Source organism: Protopterus annectens, chromosome 2.part0, assembly GCF_019279795.1.
Source record: "Protopterus annectens isolate FY-2018-M chromosome 2.part0, PAN1.0, whole genome shotgun sequence".
Taxonomy (NCBI): domain Eukaryota; kingdom Metazoa; phylum Chordata; order Ceratodontiformes; family Protopteridae; genus Protopterus; species Protopterus annectens.
Genome location: NC_056728.1, coordinates 241,918,258 through 241,938,911, shown reverse-complemented (window position 1 = coordinate 241,938,911; position 20,654 = coordinate 241,918,258). Strand labels below are relative to the sequence as shown.

Genomic DNA, 20,654 nt, shown 5'->3' with positions numbered 1-20,654 from the left:
TTACTTGGGGGAAGCAAATACCTCATAAGGATTTCCATTTATACTGTATTCCATGCCTAGGCCCTGATCACAACGTGCCTGGCTGTCATTTTTTTGCTAGATTTAACCAACGCACTATTACGCGTCAGTATATTTTTGGCTCACAGTGTTTTGGAAACAGATTTAATTACCCAGAAATCGTCGGATAGCAATCCAACTACCGGAGTACACAAAAAACGCAAAGAAAAGGACAGAGAAAGGCAGTCTAGATCCAAAACCGACGAGAAAGCTTCTTCTAAGCCAGTCGCCGGTTCACCTGTACTCAGTGAGGCGCTTTCGCAGCCCGTGATACCCGCTACCTTCGAGTTGCAGGCCTCTACCGACACCCATGTGGAGTCCGGCATGCCGCAAGATACTCAAGGTATTGGACCAACGGATGTATCTCCCTCGGATGGGTCCAGAGCCGCTGAGCAGGCACCGGCTTCTGAGGGTGTATTCAGACCTCAACATTTGTATATCAAACCGACGACAGTTGCAAAACCAAAGGCAAAAGCAACTTCTAAAACTAAAAAATGACGCATGAGCCACGTGCACAGGCCTCTTTGCCTAAAAAAACAGATGATCAAAATGGCTGAAGACCTTATTATTTTGATCAGGGGTACCCATCCCCCTCCAGATAAGAGGCCTAGGCAGGACACTGATTATGAATCTTCAGATCAGGTTTTTATTTCTTCTGATTCCTCTTCTGATCAGGAATTATCTATACCTCCCTATGAGGAATCTGATGCAGAGGAGTCTATACCATCTGCATCTCCTCCTGAGGATTATTCTTTTGGAGAAACCTTGCACACTTTGAGGGAGCATTTTCATTGGGAGAGTCAAGATTTCTCAGAATCAAAAAAAGAGGCTCCAGGATTTCCTCCTTCTCCCTCAGCACAGGCCTTTAGCCATTCCCCCTGTTTTAGACATTGTGGATGATGTGATTTCGGAGTCAAGCTTAACCCCTGACTCCTTACCTCCGGCTCCCAGTAAGCCTGACAGATATTACAGGGTCCCTGACTCACATAAATTCTTATTTAGAAACCCTGCTGCTGATCCTGAAACTATTTCACAGGGTCCAAAGGGAGTTAAGGCCTCAACAGCAAAAAATCCTACCCGCTCTGACAGAGATTCAAGGGCACTGGACAGATGGGGGAAAAAAGGTTTATACATCTGCAACCTTGGCAATCAGGGCCTTAAACTGTCAATTTCATATGCTTAAGTATCAACAACATGTTATGGAATTGCTGAAACAGAAAATGATGTTAATTTCTGAATGTGCAGAAAATAAAGAATTGCAGGAATTATTGCATGCAGCTGAACAGGTTGGAGAGCGTACTTTGCAATGTGGTTTTGATTCCTTAGAGGCCTCCTGCAGGGCCGCAGTTACTGGATCTGTGATTAGGAGGCATGCCTGGCTAAAAGAGCAAAATTTGCCTGATCATGTTAAAGCTAAATTGCTAGATGCACCTTTACAGCATGATACTCTGTTTGCTATTAAGGCAGAAGAGGTTTTAAAGAAAATGGAAGACAAAGCTAAGTCTATGCAAACTGTTAAAGACTTCTTACAAGTGCAGCCACCAGGATTCAGTAGATACTGGCCTACAAAAAACTGGTCTTTTCCTGTGTCAGACAGAGCTCAAAGGGGCAAATCCAGACCTCCTAAGGGTTCCAGATACCAGGCGCAAGATTCATACAGGTCAAAGCAATGGGGCGCTTCTACCTCCAAATCTGGAGGAGATAAAGCGCAAATCTACAGAAAACAGTCCCAGTGACTTCCCTCTGCCTACACCAAGCACTTATCTTTTGGCAGCACCCTTAGGGGGGAAATTAGCACTTTTTGCTCAAAATTGGCAGTTAATAACCCAGGACAAGTGGATACAGATTCCATTTCCACACTCTGCCAATAGCAAATGGTTGACCAGATCTGCCAAAAAATCAATGGGCAGAGGCACAGAAACAGGTTATGACCCTCATGGATATGGAGGACATTCAGACAGTACCAGAACAGGAAAAAGGACAAGGTTTTTACTCAAAACTGTTCTTGGTACCCAGAAAAGACAAAGCCTGGGGGCCAGTACTGGATTTATCGATTTTGAACACATATCTGGACATTCCAAAATTCAAAATGTTGACTTTGCAGCAGCTTCTGCCCATGCTGGGCAAGAATGCTTGGCTAGTGATATTAGACCTAAAAGAGGCATACCTGCATGTCCCAATAAGACAATCGTGCAGAAGATGCCACAGATTCAAGGCTGGCTTAATGCATTACCAATTCTTTGCACTGCCCTTTGGCTTATCTGCTGTGCCCAGGGTCTTTACAAAGTGTCTGGCAGACAAAGAAGTATACAAATATACCCTTACTTGGACAACTGGCTCATTCAAGCAGAGAACAAGGACATTCTTCTTCGACACCTGGCATTTGTGAAAAGGCTTCTAACATGCCTAGGGTACACAATAAATGAAAATAAATCACAACTGGTACCCTCTCAAAAGATAACATTCCTGAGTGGCAAGCTTGAATACAACTGCCCAGATGGCTTACCTCACGCCAGACAAGCAAAGGCAACTGACTACGTACTTCAAACTGATGGCAACAAAAACCCAGTTATCTGCAAGACAAATTCTGCAGGCTTAGGGCTTTATGGCATCCTGCATCCTACTGATTCCATATGCAAGACTGCATATGAGGAAACTTCAGTGGTACCTAAAAAGTTTATGGAGTCAACATTCTCACAGTCTGGAAACAATGATTCCTCTCATTCCCTGCCTACAACAGGAGTTTCTATGGTGGGCAAAGGCATGTCACCAAAACATGGGATGGGCCTTCACTCTATCCCCTGCCAGCCAAACCTTAACAGACACATCAGATTATGCCTGGGGGGGCCCACATGACAGGAAGATGCATTCAGGGCATATGGACCCCAAAACAAATGCATCTGCATATCAACCAGAAAGATGTTAGCTGTTCAAAATGCCCTAACAGCCTTCAAGGACTTACTTCATCCAGGACAACTACTGATAAAGACGGACAACACCACGGTCATGTGGTATATAAACAAGCAAGGGGGCACATACTTTTACCCCCTTTGCAGATTAGCCATGGCACTGTGGGACACCGCTTTGACCTACCAAATACATCTTCAAGCTCAATTCCTGCCAGGAAAGCAAAATACTCTGGCAGACGATTTAAGCAGAAACCTTATGGATCCTCACGAGTGGAAACTAAATCCACAAGTCTTAATAGGGGAGCCCAGACATAGATCTATTTGCCTCTCCTCAAAATTATCAATTGAAAAGATTCTGCACAAGGAGTTATCACAGACAAGCATGGAAAGTGGACACCCTATCCTTCAGTTGGAAAAACCTATCAGTTTACATCTTTCCTCCTCTGCCTCTTCTTCCCAAGGTCCTCCTAAAAATCAGACAAGAGAAAACAAAGATGATACTAATTGCCCCGGACTGGCCCCGCCAATATTGGTACCCAGTCCTAAGGAACTTGTCTCAATACCCAGCTTGGACCTTACCTCAAAGACCTCAACTACTGTCCCAGCAAAACAATCAGATCCTGCACAATCAACTCCAGACACTGAACCTGGCAGCATGGCTGATCATGTAGTTATACAAACAACACCTCTCAGTAAAGCTGTGATGGATGATATTTTGGAAGCCAGAAGGCCTAGTACTAGAAAATCTTATGCTGATAAATGGAAGAGATTCTGTGCTTGGAATCAAGCACAAGGAACTGATACAGCAGAACCAAATATTCCTCAGATATTACAATACTTAACTGAGATGCTCGACAAAGGCCTATCTTTCTCATCAATTAAATTCCATGCCTCTGCCATTTCGGCTCATTACAATACAGAGCCACCAATCTTTTCTCATCCTTTACCAAAGCAGTATTTTAGAGGAGCCAAAAATGTAAGGCCTCCTAGAAGATCACCATTACCTGCATGGGACCTCAATTATATGTTGGAAAAGCTCACTCTGCCCCCATTTGAACCAGCTGCTACTGCTAATATAAAGTTCTTATCATGGAAAACAGCTCTGCTACTAGCAAGAAGGGTTTCAGAGCTACAGGCCCTCATGGCTGTAGAGCCTTTAATCATATTTTACCCAGACAGGGTGTCTCTGAGGACAAATCCAACATTTATGCCTAAGGTGGTTTCCAGTGTGGCTCTTAACCAAACAATTTATCTGCCAACCTTTTATCCAAATCTGCAGAACAAGGGAAAGAGAATTCTGCTTTCCTTGGACGTACACAGACAGCTAAGATTCTACTTGAGCAGGACTAAAGCTCTAAGAAAAACTGAACAATTTCTAGTGACATATGCTGCAGGATCAGAAAGAAAGGCTATTTCAAAGCAGGCAATTTCAAAGTGGATAAGCCACTGCATCCGTTTCTGCTACTTACACCATGGTAAACCTGTGCCCAAGAGAATTAGGTCTCATTCCACCAGAGCTGCAGCTACTTCAGCAGCCTTTCTCAGAGGAGTACCAACCAAAGACATTCTAGAGGCTGTTACTTGGAGTTCTGTTCACACCTTTACAAAGCATTATCATTTGCCTCTCTACTCTAAGTCCAGGGCAGGCTTTGCCACTGCAGTTCTGTAGGGCCTTATAGCTGCACCTAATGCTGTTTAGCGCCAGCCTCCCAACCACATTTTTGGGATTCTACCCAAATGTAATGACTGCAACAGTGAAACATGAAGAACATAGTACAGTTGTGTACACTTACCATAAATGTAGATGTTCAAGTGTATTGACTTTTGCAGTCCAGGTTACCCACCCGCCATCCCCCTGTCATTCTGGAGTTTATCTTTCCTTCTCTATCTTCTATAACCTATGTGGTGTATTTGCTTGTAGATGAAGGTAAAGTTTATATTGATGCATGTATATATACATATATATATATATATATATATTTTTGGCTACCTTTTTAATGGGCACCTGACATCTGGGGCAAGAAAAACTAAAGGAAATGGCGTCGGCTGCATGTTTTATACCCCTGACCACCTGACATCATGGAAGAGGAGACAGCAACCGATGCAGGACCCAATACTTTGGAATTCAGGCTGACTGAGGGCAACCTGCCAGCAGATTACCCAAATGTAATGACTGCAACAGTGAATACACTTGCACATCTACATTTATAGTAAGTGTACACAACTGTACTTTCTTGTTCACTTTAGGTTGTAAAAATGATGTTTTATTGTTTTTTGATTTAATTGATATAATTCTCTTTCCACAGCTTTTTCAAATGATGAAAACAATAGGAATCTGTAGAGGTGTAAATGTGCTAGTTCTCTTTAAGTCATGTAAATGACTATTGGTTTTACCAAACATGATTTTTAGATTTAAATTCCTTGTGAAGTGTTTTAATTCAGTTATGTCCTGTGCAAGGTCAATCCATTGTAACAGAATGAATGACAGACCTTTTGATAAAACACTTAACTCTTGTAAGGTAATACTATCTTTAGAAGTATTAAATATCTGGTGAGAACTAGTTTCTGAAGATTGATGCTGTGTCTCATGCCAATTCGATGGTGTTCCATGTGTAGACATTAAAAGTTGTGGCTCTCTTTCTTGATATTTTATTATTATGCTTTTATTTGGCTTCTCATAAGTGGTTGATGGGTAATAGGTTGGTGCTGTATCTGCTGAAAACTTTGTTTCCTGGAACGTGGTTGTAACACTAGTAAAGGATTTTCCATTAGAATCGTAAAATCCAGGGGGTTGAGCGCAGTAACATTATTTGCATCAATAATAGTTTTGTGATGCATTTGTTCTGTAGTGCTTTCATTCATATTTGCCTCAATCTGTGGGTGTGTATAGGTCCTGTTTTGGTTGAAGTCATTGTTACTGGTTATGTTTTGTGAGCGGGTGTAATTACTATGTTTCTGTGCTTTTCTGTTGGGCCACATAAAACCATTGCCCGTTTTGAAATCACGAATGTCCCATAATAATTTTCTTTTTTTGTTTCTATATGTCATCAGTCATAATAATTTATTTTGTCTATACATTCAAATAGCAGCCTTGTTTGTCCATTGAATTCTGTATAGAAATAAATTCTGTATAGTAAGTTTCCACTTCCTCATGTAATTGTGTTTCTATTGCGGTGAAGTGTGCAAGCATCATTCCAATATAACAAAAGGAGCAACTAAGATTAATGAGTTGCCAGCAATGCAGCAAATCTATCTTTAAATTAATAAGGAAAGCAATTGAGAGGGGGTGACATTATACAAATAATAGAATATGAAGAATCAGGGGCGGCTCGTGGCATCGGGCTGCCGGACTGCAGCCCCCTCAAAATAAAAAATAGAAAGAAAAATGATGAAAAATAAAAAAAAATTATTTTTTTGAAATTGGATTGCCATGCGCAGTAGTCCCGACTACTGTCGGGTCTATGCGCATGCTCAAGGTAGTCCGCAGTCCCCATAGGGGACACAGGAGACGTCTGTGCACTTTTAAAGTGCACAGACTCGCCAGGATTATGGGTCGCGTCCGGACTGCAAGAGCAGCAGCAGGACTCGGGACGGAGCATTAGGGATCTCGTCGGGAAGGAGCATTAGGATCTCGCGGGTCTTTCAGTATTGCGCGGGAAGGATGTAATTAGCTGGATATATTCAGGTAAGGTGCTTTTACAATGTTTATTTGTGTGTATGGTGCTTTTTACCTTTAATTTACAATGTTTATTTGTGTGTATGGTGCGTTTTACCTTACTGGAGTTTGTGTATGGTGCTTATGTTTTACTGGAGTTTGTGTATGGTGCTTATGTTTTACTGGAGTTTGTGTATGGTGCTTATGTTTTACTGGAGTTTGTGTATGGTGCTTATGTTTTACTGGAGTTTGTGTATGGTGCTTATGTTTTACTGGTGTGTGTGTGTGTGTGTGTGTGTGTGTGTGTGTGTGTGTGTGTGTGTGTGTGTGTGTGTGTGAAAATGCCGCAGGTGCTTATGGTGGTGTGGTAGGGAATAACTCAGGCTTGAACCCTGTATGCAGGTGTTAAAGACTTGAGTTCCCTACCCACCACCATTTGTAAAAAAATTTCAGATTTTTGCCTCATATTCGATCTGATCTGTTCCTCATAATATCTGTGGTTTGTAAATGTTGCAATGCTTGATATTTGATGGTGTAGTAGTAGCATTGTTGCCTCACAGCTGCAGGTTCTTGGGTTTGATTCTTGGCTGGGGTTCCTTCTTTGTGGGGTCTGTATCTTCTCCCTGTGTTTGTGTGGGTTTGCTTTTGTGTCCTCCCATGTTAGAAAGACATGTCTGCATTATTTCTTCCTGGGCCTCTGCTGAAAATTGTTTATTTGTTCCAAGTCAGACTGTCCTGATTAAAAAATGTTAAATAAAATTGACAGGCATTTGAATTTCAGACTTAAGGGTTTCTGAATGTTTAATTCTTTGCATATTTGATGGTGCAGTGGTAGTATTGTTGCCTCACAGCTATAGGTTTTCTGGTTTGATTCTTGGTTGGGGTGGCTTCTGTGTGGAGTCTGCATCTCCTCCATGTGTTTGTGTGGATTTGCTCTGGTGCCCTGCCATTTTACAAAGACGTGTCTGCAGTTTTAATCCCTGCTGAAAATTGGTTTTGTTCTGTCCGCAGTAAAATTGACAGGCATTTGAATTTCAGACTTCAGGTTTCTGAATGTTTAATTCCTTGCATAATTGATGGTGCAGTGATAGTAGTGTTGCCTCACAGCTGTAGGTTTTCTGGTTTGATTCTTGGTTGGGGTGGCTTCTGTCTGCATCTCCTCCCTGTATTTGTGTGGATTTGCTCTGGTGCCCTGCCATTTTACAAAGATGTGTCTGCAGTTTTAATCCTTGCGTCTCTGCTGAAAATTGTTTTTGTTCTGTCCGCAGTAAAATTGACAGGCATTTGAATTTCAGACTTCAGGTTTCTGAATGTTTAATTCCTTGCATAATTGATGGTGAAGTGATAATATTGTTGCCTCACAGCTATAGGTTTTCTGGTTTGATTCTTGGTTGGGGTGGCTTCTGTCTGCATCTCCTCCCTGTATTTGTGTGGATTTGCTCTGGTGCCCTGCCATTTTACAAAGACGTGTCTGCAGTATTAATCCTCGCCTCTGCTGAAAATTGTTTTTGTTCTGTCCGCAGTAAAATTGACAGGCATTTGAATTTCAGACTTCAGGTTTCTGAATGTTTAATTCCTTGCATAATTGATGGTGCGGTGGTAGTATTGTTGCCTCACAGCTATAGGTTTTCTAGTTTGATTCTTGGTTGGGGTGGCTTCTGTGTGGAGTCTGCATCTCCTGCCTGTGTTTGTGTGGATTTGCTCTGGTGCCCTGCCATTTTACAAAGATGTGTCTGCAGTTTTAATCCCCGTCTCTGCTGAAAATTGTTTTTTTACTGTCCGCAGTAAAATTGACCGCATTTGAATTTCCAACTTCATGTTCTTCAGAATACATAGTAGCACAACCTTTTTTTTTTAGCAATTTCGAAGTTTATAAGATGAATATTTTAAATTTGTCCCTATTTTTGGGACTGTATTCCCCCATTATTGGCTTCGTCCAGGTTTTTGTGCTAAGGTTGACAGCTATGGCAAGAACTGAATTCACTGAATAAGTTTGAGGGCTGTATTCCCTCATTACTGGGTTTGTCCAGGTGTTTTGTACTAAGAGGTTGACAGCTATGGTGAGAACTGAATTCACTAAATGATAGCCATTTAAGTTTCAGTCTTCCTCTCTTTTACAAAGCAGCTGATGTGGCGAGTGGTATGTTACTCTGACTGTTTTTTGCTCAGGGACCTTGGCAGTAAAATATATGGTGGCAACACAACATTTTATTCTAGCAACTTTCCAAGATTATACAAGCAATGTTTAATGTGTCCCTGTTTTTGGGCTTTTGACCCCCCCCCAATACATTTTGGCTTTTTCCAGTTTTCTTGAGCTGCGAATTTTTCCAGTTTACTTGAGCTGCGAAGTTGAGATGCAGTTGAGTATTGAGTAGATTTTACAAGGAACTGAGAGCTGCAGGGGAATAGAAGTTTAGTGCTTTGCCAAGTTAATACTATAGCACAACAGGCTGTGTACTTGCTTTTGATGCAGAAGGTTGTGGGTTCTACTCCCACAAGGGGTAGATGCTGCCGTACTGAGAATGTTCTCCTTGGTGAAGATACTAACTATGAGTTCGTTATCAGTTTGCCATTCATTTCCTCTTGCAATATTATTACTAGCTTATCATTTTTAATGTAATATAGGCAATTTATTCCTGAGGGGCAACAGACACTTTATTTTTCGATGAAACCATGAAATATAAAGGTGATTGCTAGCAGCAACCGCTTCATTAGTTACAGATTTCTTTAATGTGGAATTATTTAGATGACTGACGTCAGAGATTGTGCATATTTACTGATAATGGACTGTAGAATTGTGCATATTTACTGATAAAGGTGGACTGTAGAATTGTGCATATTTACTGATAATGGTGGACTGTGGAATTGTGCATATTTACTGATAATGGTGGACTGTGGAATTGTGCATATTTACTAATAATGGTGGACTGTAGAATTGTGTATATTTACTAATAATGGTGGACTGTGGAAGTCTGAGTAGACTTTTTATGATAAATGTTCTCAACTGGGCAGTTTTGCCATTATGGGTGCATATGGTTTGTTTCATTGCTTACTGGAAAAATGTTCAAAACAAATTTAAAACACCCTGTAACAAGTGTACTGTATTGTACAAGGAATATAATTTTAGTACAATGAGGAAGGTGTATCAAAGAGCACATGTATGTTTCATATGCAAAGAGCCTATGATTCGAAAACAGCCCAAAATTAATCTTTATCTGCCACTGGCAAAATGTATTTTCTTTGAATGTGGGTTTCAATGCTGTTTCAATGAATGTGAGTTTCAAGGGCAGAGAAGTTTTAATGCTAAGTTTTCATTGTGAGACTGCATTGCTTTGTTTAACAGATGACTTAGTGTTTGTGCTGTAAAATACAAAATAAAAGTTTCAAATGAAGTCCAACTCATCATAGAAGTAAAGCAGTATGCACATTAGTGTTTATGGTAAATGGAGTGAAATAGCCAAGTATAATGGTTCATTGGAATGGCTGCAGAGGCTCCATTCAACCATTATTTTGTCAGGGGGGGGAAGGGCAGCAAACTCAGACAGGCCCAGCTGAACTATACCTCCCAACTGTCCAGATTTTCAAAGAATGAATAGATTTTGCTTCTTATTTTTGGTTTGTTGTTCATAAAATTTGTAGTTTTAATTCCTAAATGATTTGCCAGAAGTCACTCTAAGTTTCAGACTTCATAACCTTCAGAAAAATGCATGTTAAAGTAAGAGCTGTTCTATCAACTGTCTCAATTTATACAAGAGCAATTTTTAGTACTGTTTATATGTGCCCCCAATATATTTGGCCTTGTTCAGATTTACTGCATTAACAGGTTGAGAGGTACATGCAAATAAATTGCTTTATAGAATTAGGCATAGCCAACCTCTCAACTGTCCCCAATTTTTGGCTCAAAATGTTGCTCTTCCCCCTTATAATCCCTCCGCAAAATAGCAATTTTGGAAGAAAACATGGAGGGTTTACAATTAAGAAATAACTGTAATAATCAGAGTTATAGATTACTTGAAATGCATGTAGATTCTTTTATATTTTGTCAGCTGCTCAAGGTAGCAGTACTAATATTAAAGTGTCCCTTCTTTGACAGGTAGCAGCTGTATTGTGTGTCTATTTTATATTTTTGCATCAATGCTTTTGTCCATTTTTCATAAAATTGTGTTTTTGGCAAATTAGTGACATCAATAAAGACTGAAGTTAGAAAATGACAGACATTTGAGTTTCAGATTTTATACCCTTCAGAAAATTCATACTAATGCAAGACCTATTCTATTATCTTTCTAAGTTTATTAGAGCAATATTTAAAAATTGTCCTTATTTTTGGGCCTTTGTCCCACTTCTGTGTATGGCTTTGTCCAGATTTCTTGCTCTTGAGGTTGAGAGGTATGACAAATGTGTCAGGGCCATCACAGTCAGCCAGAGAGATTTCCAAATTGTGACATGCTTGTTGCACCCCACTCCCCCATGTAGTGACTCTGGATGTGTCCAAGCAAGGCAAGGAGTAGTTGTATCTACCTTGGATGGGGAGGACACACTGCATAAGTACTACAGTGGCTTTTCATCTGTCCTTGATTTTGCAGAATGGTGTGGTTTCTGTCATATTTTTGTACTGTTGATTTATGCTTATTACAAAGTGCCTGTTGCTCTGTGTTTTTAAGTAGCAATGCTTTAATGACCATAAGGTAAGCTTGTCTGAGATCGTAAGATGCAAGTAAGCTTTAATAAGCATACTGTTAAAGAATTGCCAACATTGAAAGCCTTTCTGTTGTTGCCATGCAGAGAATACCTGACTAGATAATGTATAAGCCTTGGGTATTAAAGGACAGGATTCCATTATTTTAAAAAGCTCATTACACTTGTTGGAGACTTCCAGTCATCTCTACAGACTTTACCCGTAAACTAAACAGAATGCCAATCATGTGTGGTCCATAACCTGTACAGTAATCCTTTAAGCAATGTATCTTGAGCTTGTTTCTTGTTTGCTTTTCATTTTTACTTTTATCATGTTTTCCCATGAAACAAGTTGTCAGGCAGCAGGTCTTTTTGGATAAGAAACATTTTACAAGTGGGGCATCACATAGATTTCTACTTTCAGCATGTTACTTGGTACTTTAATAAAGCTGAATATATTATAATTAGGACTGCAGTGCAAGGAGAAGTGGTTTGAGTTGAGTGCTTCTGGTTTTTCTTATACTTGATTTTGACTGGCATTCCAGTAATGTATTTAAAAAGTAATTTATTTTTTCATGCCTCACAACCTTTTGTTTCCATCTAGATATTAAGTAAGCTGTCATGCAGCCAATGCATTGAAATATTTTTATTCTTCTACACTTATTTTTGTCTTGATTGGACTTTCATAATGATGGTTTGCCACCCAGGGCAGCGTATTTAATTAAAGTTAGTTTTTTGTGGTTTTGTGCATAGCTCCTCCCCTTTCTGGTTGACCACACCCACACCCCCACCCCTTGACCCCACCCATTCAGCTGTCTCCTGCAGCCCCCCTGTGATTTGAAGTCACCAGCCGCCACTGTGAAGAATTAAAATGGATATTCAGGTTTAAGGCTCATATCCCACAGGATTTAATGGAACTATGTCTTTAAGACCACATCTTAAACAGTTGCATAATCATATTCACAGCTGAACCATGTGACTTGGTTTTTAGTATTTGTTTTCTTAATTTTAGGTACTGAATGTTCTTAGCCTGAGGAAGCTGTTTGGTGAAAGTATATTCGCACTGTGTTGTGTACCTGCACTTGCATAATTTTAATTGTTTTTGTTTTTATGAGCTTTATATTACAGTGAAAATTAAAAGTTTAAACGTTTCATGGTTCCGGTTATCTATGAATGCACTTTGAACTGTTCATTTAAAAGATGCTTAACTCATTCCTTTTCATCCAGGCTTCAGGCATTTCTTAAGGTTTGTGTGTCAGGATCACTTTATTAGTTCTTTGCTTTACACTTTGGACTATCCACTGCACCAGGAGTGTTCACTAAGTGGCTAGCTGCAGTAATAACTCATTGCAGACTACAGGGTATCCATTTTCTTTTTTTTTTTTCCATATTTAGTTGACTGGATTATCTTTGCAGTCTTTTTCAAAGTGTGAGAAATTTCTCACTTGGGTGAGAGATCTGTTTAAACAAGCTGGGATTCTGAGAGAACATTCAAATGTTCATATTGTGTTCCTGGGGCATCAGATGGGCACTTCAGTTCACAAAACTTTTCTTTCACGGGAAAGAGATCTAGATCTAAATTTGTTTCCAAGGTTTTCCACTTAGTCTTCAGTCACTGTGAGGGAATACCTCAGGATTTTGGGTTTCATGGTATCTTTGATTCTCAAGATAACTCCAGCAAGACTCCTTATGAAAAGATACAATGGTATTTGAAGTCTCTTTGTTCCCAGCATCAACATCACCTCCCAGTGCCGGGGTTTGCCAATAAAAAAATTACTTGGTGGAGACAGCAAATATCTCTAGATTTGGGTCTCCCTTTATCCGTCCGTGTTCCAAAGAAGTCAGTCATCAAAGATGTCCTGGACTTTGCTTGGTGTGCAGTTTTCGAAGGGGTAATAGTGCAAGGTGTGTGGGACACCTTGGACAGGTGCAAGCACATAAATGTGAAAGAGATGTTTACCCTGGTCAAGACAGTCAACTCTGAATCATCTTTGGTCCCCAGAACCTCTTCAGGGTGTTTCAGATAATATCACAGTCGTGGTACATTTTCAAGTGGGGGATCCAAGTCATTCCCCTTTGCAGATTAGCCATGTTAGCTTGGGATATACCTTCACAGCACAGTCTCACTCTTCAGGCATCCTACATTCTGATAGAGCAATATTGTGTGGCAGACAAGCTGAACAGGACAGGGCAGACTCTTACATATGCAAACTAGATCAGGAGCTCTTCCAAGATTTCATCTGTGTGTGGGGAGTTATAGTAGTAGACTCATTTGCCTGTTCTGTAAAGAATTAATTGGCAAGCTTTTGCTCCAGGAGTTCATGCTAGAAGGCCTGGAAGACAGATGCCTTTTCTTTTTCCTCAACAGAATGTTCCTGTATGCTTTTCCATCCTTTCCACTAATATCCAGGGCACTTCTGAAAATTCAGAAGGAAACTTCAAAGATCCTTGTACTCACTCCCTTTGTGGCCCAGGCAACAGTGGTTCTCATTTTAATTTGGAAATGGCCAGGGGCAGTTACCACAAGCTTCCTCACATAATGGATCTACTCAAATAAGATCAGGGGTGATTGATGTACCTCATCCCTTAGTTAACTTCATCTGACTGCCTGGGTCTTAGGGTCTTAATTCCCTTTAGACACTTGTTTACTCAGATTGTGTAGCACATACTAATAGAGGCTAGAAAGCCTGATGATAGAAAAATCATATACTAGCAAAAGGGCAAGGTTTTATAGTTGGTGCCAACAACATAACCACCACCCATTCAGGGTAGTTGTTTTCTGGTTTTACAATATTTGTGTTGAGCTACTTTCCTATGACCTTTCATCAAGGTTCATTTATTCATCATTTCAGCATGTTTCCCCACAAATCCTCCTCTATCAAGGATTTCTAATGTTAAAATGTTTTTGATTGGGGTTTTACTTAAGAGGCATCCAAGAAAAAAACAGTGGCTCCTTCTTGGGAACTTAATTTTTTTTTAGAGAAGCTAACACTTGCTTTATTTGAACCAGCAAGTCTGTCTGACTTGAGGCTGTTAAAATGGAAAACAGTTTTACTGTTTGCTCTGACCTCTGCAAGTACAATATCTTAGTTGCATGTTCTTTTGGTGAGCCAACCCTATCTTATTTCCTCAGTGAAGTAGTTTGCTTTTATTCCTAAAGTGGTATCTGACTTTACTTTAAGCTAAACTGTTCATTACCCCATTTTCTTTACTGATCTTAAAAATGAGGGAGAAAAGGATACTCCATCCCTTGTATGTCCACTGACAAATCAGGTTCTATCTTGACAGAACTAAATTTTTCAGATCTGTTGTTTTCTTCTGAAGATAAGAGGGGACAACCTTTGTCAATACATACTGTTTTCAAATGGTTGTCCTAAGGCTATTACCTTTTTTATACTTAACACTACATTTTTCCAGGCAGGGTCAAGGTCCACTCTACCAGAGCTTTAGCTTCACTTATGGCTTTTTGGAAAGGGTTGAATTCTAGTAGTATTCTAGAAGCTGCTACTTTGTCCTCTGTGCATATTTTTTTTAAAAACACTATAAGTTTGATTCCTTCTGTAGGTCTAGATCAGTCTTTACATGGACCATTCTCCAAGAGCTCTTGGACTCTTCCCCTTCCACCTCCCAAATGTAGTTAGCTAAGGTAATCTATCCATATAGCTAAGGCTACTGCAGCGGTGATCAGTGTGATGAACATAGTAAAACTAATGTCTTTCGGCTTTTCACGGTTAGGGATCGTCACAGTGGAACTCCGGTCTGCTAATGATCGGCAGCAGATTTTTATGGTGCTGAGGTGCCAGTCCGATGCCCAACCTTCAAAGAAGGCACACCCTTTCACGCACAAACCTACCTGCATGTCTTTAAACATTACTCAACCGCGGGGAGGACATGCAGACACCATACAAAAGGCGCTCCAGCCGAGAATCGAACCAGAAAACCTCTTACTGTGAGGCGACAGCGCTAACCGCTGCACCATCTCAGCCTAAACAGTAGGTGTTCAAATAATCACTGCTGCAGTAGCCACTCCTACCCTCCACCCCCGCCTTATTTTTTATTTAAGTATTTACATTTTGGTGTGCTGTTCATGCCAGGGTGTAGTTGTTTATTTTTTGTTCTTCCTAGCATTGTCCTGTCAGGGTTTAGCCTCCCCCTCTCTGATGGCAGTAAAGCTCGGAAGAGCTTAGCAAGCAGGCTTCTCTTTTATTCAGCTCCGCTCAAGCTGCCTGACAGTTTTGGCATGTGGAAGGTGCCCTGCAGCTTTGGAAGATGGCCAGTTGCTATATCCTTGGCAGTGTATGACCCATATAGCTAAGGCTAATGCAGCAGTGATCATTCGAACATCTGCTGTTATCGTAAGTTTACTTATACAACTATTCTTTCTAGTGCTGTGTCACTGTGCTTTTTAGCAGTTATAAGACTGTTGTTAGTCATTTTAGCATCTTTCAAAATAGAATTATCTTTTTTTTTAATTTACATAGGTATATGCTTCTCATTACTCTGTCATGAGTTATATAAGAAATTCCACCATAAGTGATAGTTTTCATCTGCATAGCATACTTTTGTACTCTGGTATATACAGAAGTTCACTTTTACACAGTATAGTGTTGTCTGAGTGTTGCAGAAAGATAAAACCATAACTGTGCTCCAGACAATTCAGGGTCAGTTAGTTACCAAGGTGCTGCAGGAACTGGTGGGGAAGGTAAGAATGAGTGGTTGACCTCAGCTCACCCATCCTGGATTGAAGGATTGCAGCTCAGTCCATTGCAAAACTGCCACCCAATGGCAGTTGGGCGTTCAAGGAACTTCGGCATAAGAGGCTAAAAATGAGCCCACTCCAAGGAGAACGTATGATCTGTTGCAGGCATTGAGCATGTGAGGGAGCATCTGTACTGAAAGGGGCTTCAGTTTTGTGACTGTCACTCACACAGACTGTAAAAGGGGTGTGATGTAGGGTATAGAAAACACTAATACCATACTAGACAGTGGAATCTTCTGACTGTCACTCACTCATAGGGTATGAATGGGCTACTTGGATCATGAGAAGGCTGGTAGTTGGCAGGATCAATGAGAAGACCACACACACGGATACACACACACTCACACACTCACACACACACACACACACACACACACCTTTACATGGCATAGAACATTTTTCCTAGCTGTAGGCTTAAACTGCTCCAGGTGTACTAAGTAAGTTTTATTTTACTGTCACTATCTGTGTATTCCAATTAACCTGTATTAGAAGAGCAACCATGTTCAATTTTCCAGCATTTAGTATTAATTGGTTGCACATAGTTGTCCTTAAAGCAAGTCTTAATGTTGATATTAAATGATAATTGAATCTGTTATTTTCAGGGGGACAAAAGTCTTACTTCCCACATATGGTAGGAGTACAGTGTGTAATCAGCTTCTTTCCTTGCCCCCCCCCCAAGGAAGCTCATTTGAATATTGTGGATATTTTTTTACTTTGTCCTATTTATTTTTTTTTCATCTTTTCCTTCCCCTTGCCAACTGACCATCAAACTTCTCCAGTAATACAAGGACCCATATGTTCAGTTCTACTAGCGCAAAAGTCTATATCGGGTGGTGTCTTCTGAGCAGACAGCACAGGACACATGCTCTTGCTGGCATCCTAGCAATGGGCAGCATTTTTCAGTTACAGCCCTAACCCCCCTTCCGTGATGGTGACATGCACACCTACATCTCCACTGGGACTGACAATATTTCCCTCACATCCATGCATGTCTTCTGCTTCACTTACAGACACAGGAGCTACCTTCACTGGCTTGGACAGTCACAGTGCACATCCCTCCCAAACTGGCTCCTATTTTGTGAGACCCCTGGATACTGTACAAACCAGCTGATACATGCATTGGGATGCTGACAGCACAGTGTCTATTAACTGGAGATGCAGTCTGCATGCGCATCTGTAACTGCCAGGAATATCAGTGAGTCGGGTACAGCTGATATGTAACCAGTAAAGTGTTAGCCACACATGAGATTCTGCAGTAGAGCAAAAACAGCCAGATTTAAAATGCTGACCTTAGTGAATTTTTATCAAGTAATCAATTCTAAAATGAATAAATTTAGCTTAATAAGAACAAAGACCAAAAAATAAGTAAAACTTATTTCATTTGAATCTAACGTCAGCCTGATTGTCTTCCTTTTTCGTCTCTCTTCACTGCTTGCTTTAGCAAGGATGTCCTCTTTCCTCCTTTAAGTTTTTCTGGGTGTTTAGTATATTCCACAAGTTTATATAGAGAGAAGACTGGGAATTCATCAAAGGAGACATAAAAGATTAAGCTTTAATGCCGGTTTTGTTTTTCACAGGTATCTTGCTTTGACAATGGAAATAACCGGAGCCTATGTTAGTACCCTTTATACAACATGCACAGTATGGCAGTGAGGAATAAGGAGAGGATCTCTATTAAAACATGATTAACGAGATTGTTAGCAGAGTGCAGGACAGTAGCAGAAGGCAATCCAGCTGAACTAGAATGTACTTCATGAGCTCTTCTTAGAGATCTGAAAATGAGTGTTGCATAACTGCACTTTACCTTCCATCAGTTTTGTTTCATGTCGATTTGCACATTCTAGCTGGTACCCATCTCCTGCAAGCTTTGAAATGGTCCTGACTGACCAGTGAGAATTTTAATCAGTTAATCCAGCTGAGCACAGCTTCCATTCTAGAGTTACTTATACTGCATTTCTTTCTGTGCTACCTGCCCCATTTTAGAAGCCTTGCCTTACCAAATGTCTGGGAGCATCAGAGTGACTTGTGCCTCTCCTGTGATGATAATGATGGTCATCCTCTCATCAGCTTCTTTGAGGTTGTTTGTAGTACCTGTTTATCATGTCTGATGGTATGAACTGAAGGGATTCTTCCCTGAGAAATGGTGAGATCTGCACCAGTGCTTATATCTTCTATTGTATTTTCTTTTCAAAAGCTTCCTTAGATAGCTTTTGGGCTCATGCTTGGATTCACATATTCTCATGTGATTCTAGTGTCTCTTTTACACTAATACTAATACTGCTTTGCTAAGGCTGTAGTGATTTTTGGGTAGGAAGTGCATTTTGTATGTGGAGACATATGGGCACAAGTCATTGCAATTTATATATGGAGTTGTTTAGCATCCATTGTTTAGTATTCGGTAATGAAACTCAACTGCAGTTTGATAAATGTAAAATTAATTTACTTTGTTTAATTGGAAGTGTTGATCTGAAATGGTGATGCAAATGTATGTTGTTTTTTTTGTGCTTTAGTACTGTTCAGGTTATTATACCACTAGATGGCATTTATACTACAGTAAATGTGCAGATGTATAATTTGACTACAGCCTTTGTAGTTTGAATGGCCTGAAGTCTCCATGCCAGTCTTGAGTGGCTTTGCATCAGCCCTGGAGTACTAACCCAAGTTCCCAGCAGGATTCTCGGCTGCTAAATTACCACTTAGTTTTACCTCTCATATTTTGCATAGATTGTCATTTTGATATTTTGTTGTGAATCATCATCTGTGTTGTACACACCCTGCACAGAATGAATGACCTGCAAAGTAATAACTGTTTTTTTTTCTTTCAGACTATAAAAAGTGAAAGCATTTGGCATCTGCGAGCAGAAAGCCCAGACCTGGTGCATACTGTGATTGAATGGATTAAAGTTCCATGGGAGGAGATGTTCAGTGTCAGTTTCAACACTGTGGTCCACAAAACTCTTGACTAAGTCAACAATTAAAATCATGCAAAAATGTAGCTGACACAGCTAAGGAAAGAGCTCATCCAAAGAAATAGTTTTGGTCCAATTTGTCTTTCAGTGAATTTCCTTTAAAAGCCATTAAAGACTTGCTACAAGAAACTTTTCAGCAAGGCTGCCTACTTGCATGTTTGAGTTGATGACTCTGTTGGGGCACTGGACACATCAACAAACATGACACCACAAGGCAAAAGTGCTGACATTTTTTAGCAGATAGGGTTGGAAGTGATGCTCACAGTAGCATTAACGTTTTCCAGTAACGCATACAGTGGCATGGCACATAGCTCTGTTTTCTCCATCAGTTGTCAACATGGGTAGTGTATAAGTCTGTAGAATTTAAAGTTCTTTAACTGCCTGGATGCAAATAATCTGATCTTTTGGAAAGAACTCTATTTCCTAAAGGCAGAAGTAAGATCTTATTATTTGGTTTACTGCGGTGTTTTGTAATGAGCTGTAATTCATTGCTGTAAACCTTGAACTTAAAATACAAAGAAGCTGAAGTCTGCTTTTCTTTTAAAAAAAAACAACACAGATTTTGTATCATCACAGAAACATTAGGCAAACGCCAATGTTAAAATATGTCTTCAAAGTGTAACATCAGTAGGTGAATTCAGTAGTATGATTTTAACATATTAAAAGCAGTTACACAGAGTGGTAATTTGTGCATTAGGATTCTCCAGCCTCTAACAGTGAGACAAGACGTAAACTTTCTTGGAGCCTACTTGATAGATCAGGATTAAACAACTGTTATTGAGCTGTGGTAATAAGAACTTCGTTTTGCATTGTATGGGGATGCCATTTATGTCAGTATAGTCTTGTAGATGGGGTGGAATGTCTGAGGGGGAGCCTAGATGCAGTATAGCTTAGACTTTACAAAGAGACAATGAAATCTGCTTTTTTGTACCATCTAACTGGCTCTTATTTGTCAAGAAATGACTATACAGTGACCATTTTGCTATAGGCCACTTTAAATGGTTAATGTTTTATACCATTGATTTAGTTTTTGTAGCACTGGCTATAGCTTAGCACATCTCTTTGCCTGCACCAGTCAGAAGCAGTCTCTGAGGTGGCTTTATAGTTGTCAGATGAAGGCAGAAAAAACTTTGCAGCGCAGAGCATGAAATGGGAGGTAGTGATTTTAATTACAGGGCCCATGTTACATACCTCTCAACCTCTTAGAGCAAGAAATGTGGACAAACCCATAAATAATGGGGGGGCAAATGTCCAAAAATAGGGACAATTTTTATATATTGCTCTTACAAAGTTAGAAAGTTAGTAGAATAACAGGTATTACATTATCATGGATTTTCTGAAGGCTATGAAGTTTAAAACTAAAATGTATGCTATTTTCTGAATTCAATCCTCAATGATTTGCCAGTGAGTTGAAAGAAAACCAAAATTTTATGAGGAACAGACCAAAAATATGAGGCAAAAATCTGGCCAGTTGAGAGGTATGTTATAAACATTGTTTAGCAAATGCTTCTAAACACAGTGGAATACTGCCAGTGGCCGGAGTGCATTCCAGCAAGGCTCTTATTTTCTTTATATAGTTTTGCCTTGTTTTATTCATTGCATTTCCTATGTACATGTTCATACAGTGGCTG

The 20,654-nt window shown here is 40.1% G+C and overlaps 1 protein-coding gene across 3 annotated transcripts in view; it reads left to right on the top strand.

The window, feature by feature from the left end:
* LOC122793047 (serine/threonine kinase 11 interacting protein) overlaps positions 1-20,307 on the top strand; it is a 1,659,807-nt gene extending 1,639,500 nt beyond the window's left edge. For all 3 annotated transcript variants that reach the window (XM_044060719.1, XM_044060720.1, XM_044060718.1), the window contains exon 26: positions 18,880-20,307. In XM_044060719.1, the coding sequence (XP_043916654.1) occupies positions 18,880-19,020 (141 nt within the window). In that variant the 3' untranslated portion in view covers positions 19,021-20,307. The remainder of the gene's footprint in view (positions 1-18,879) is intronic.
* Positions 20,308-20,654: the final 347 nt, after the last annotated feature.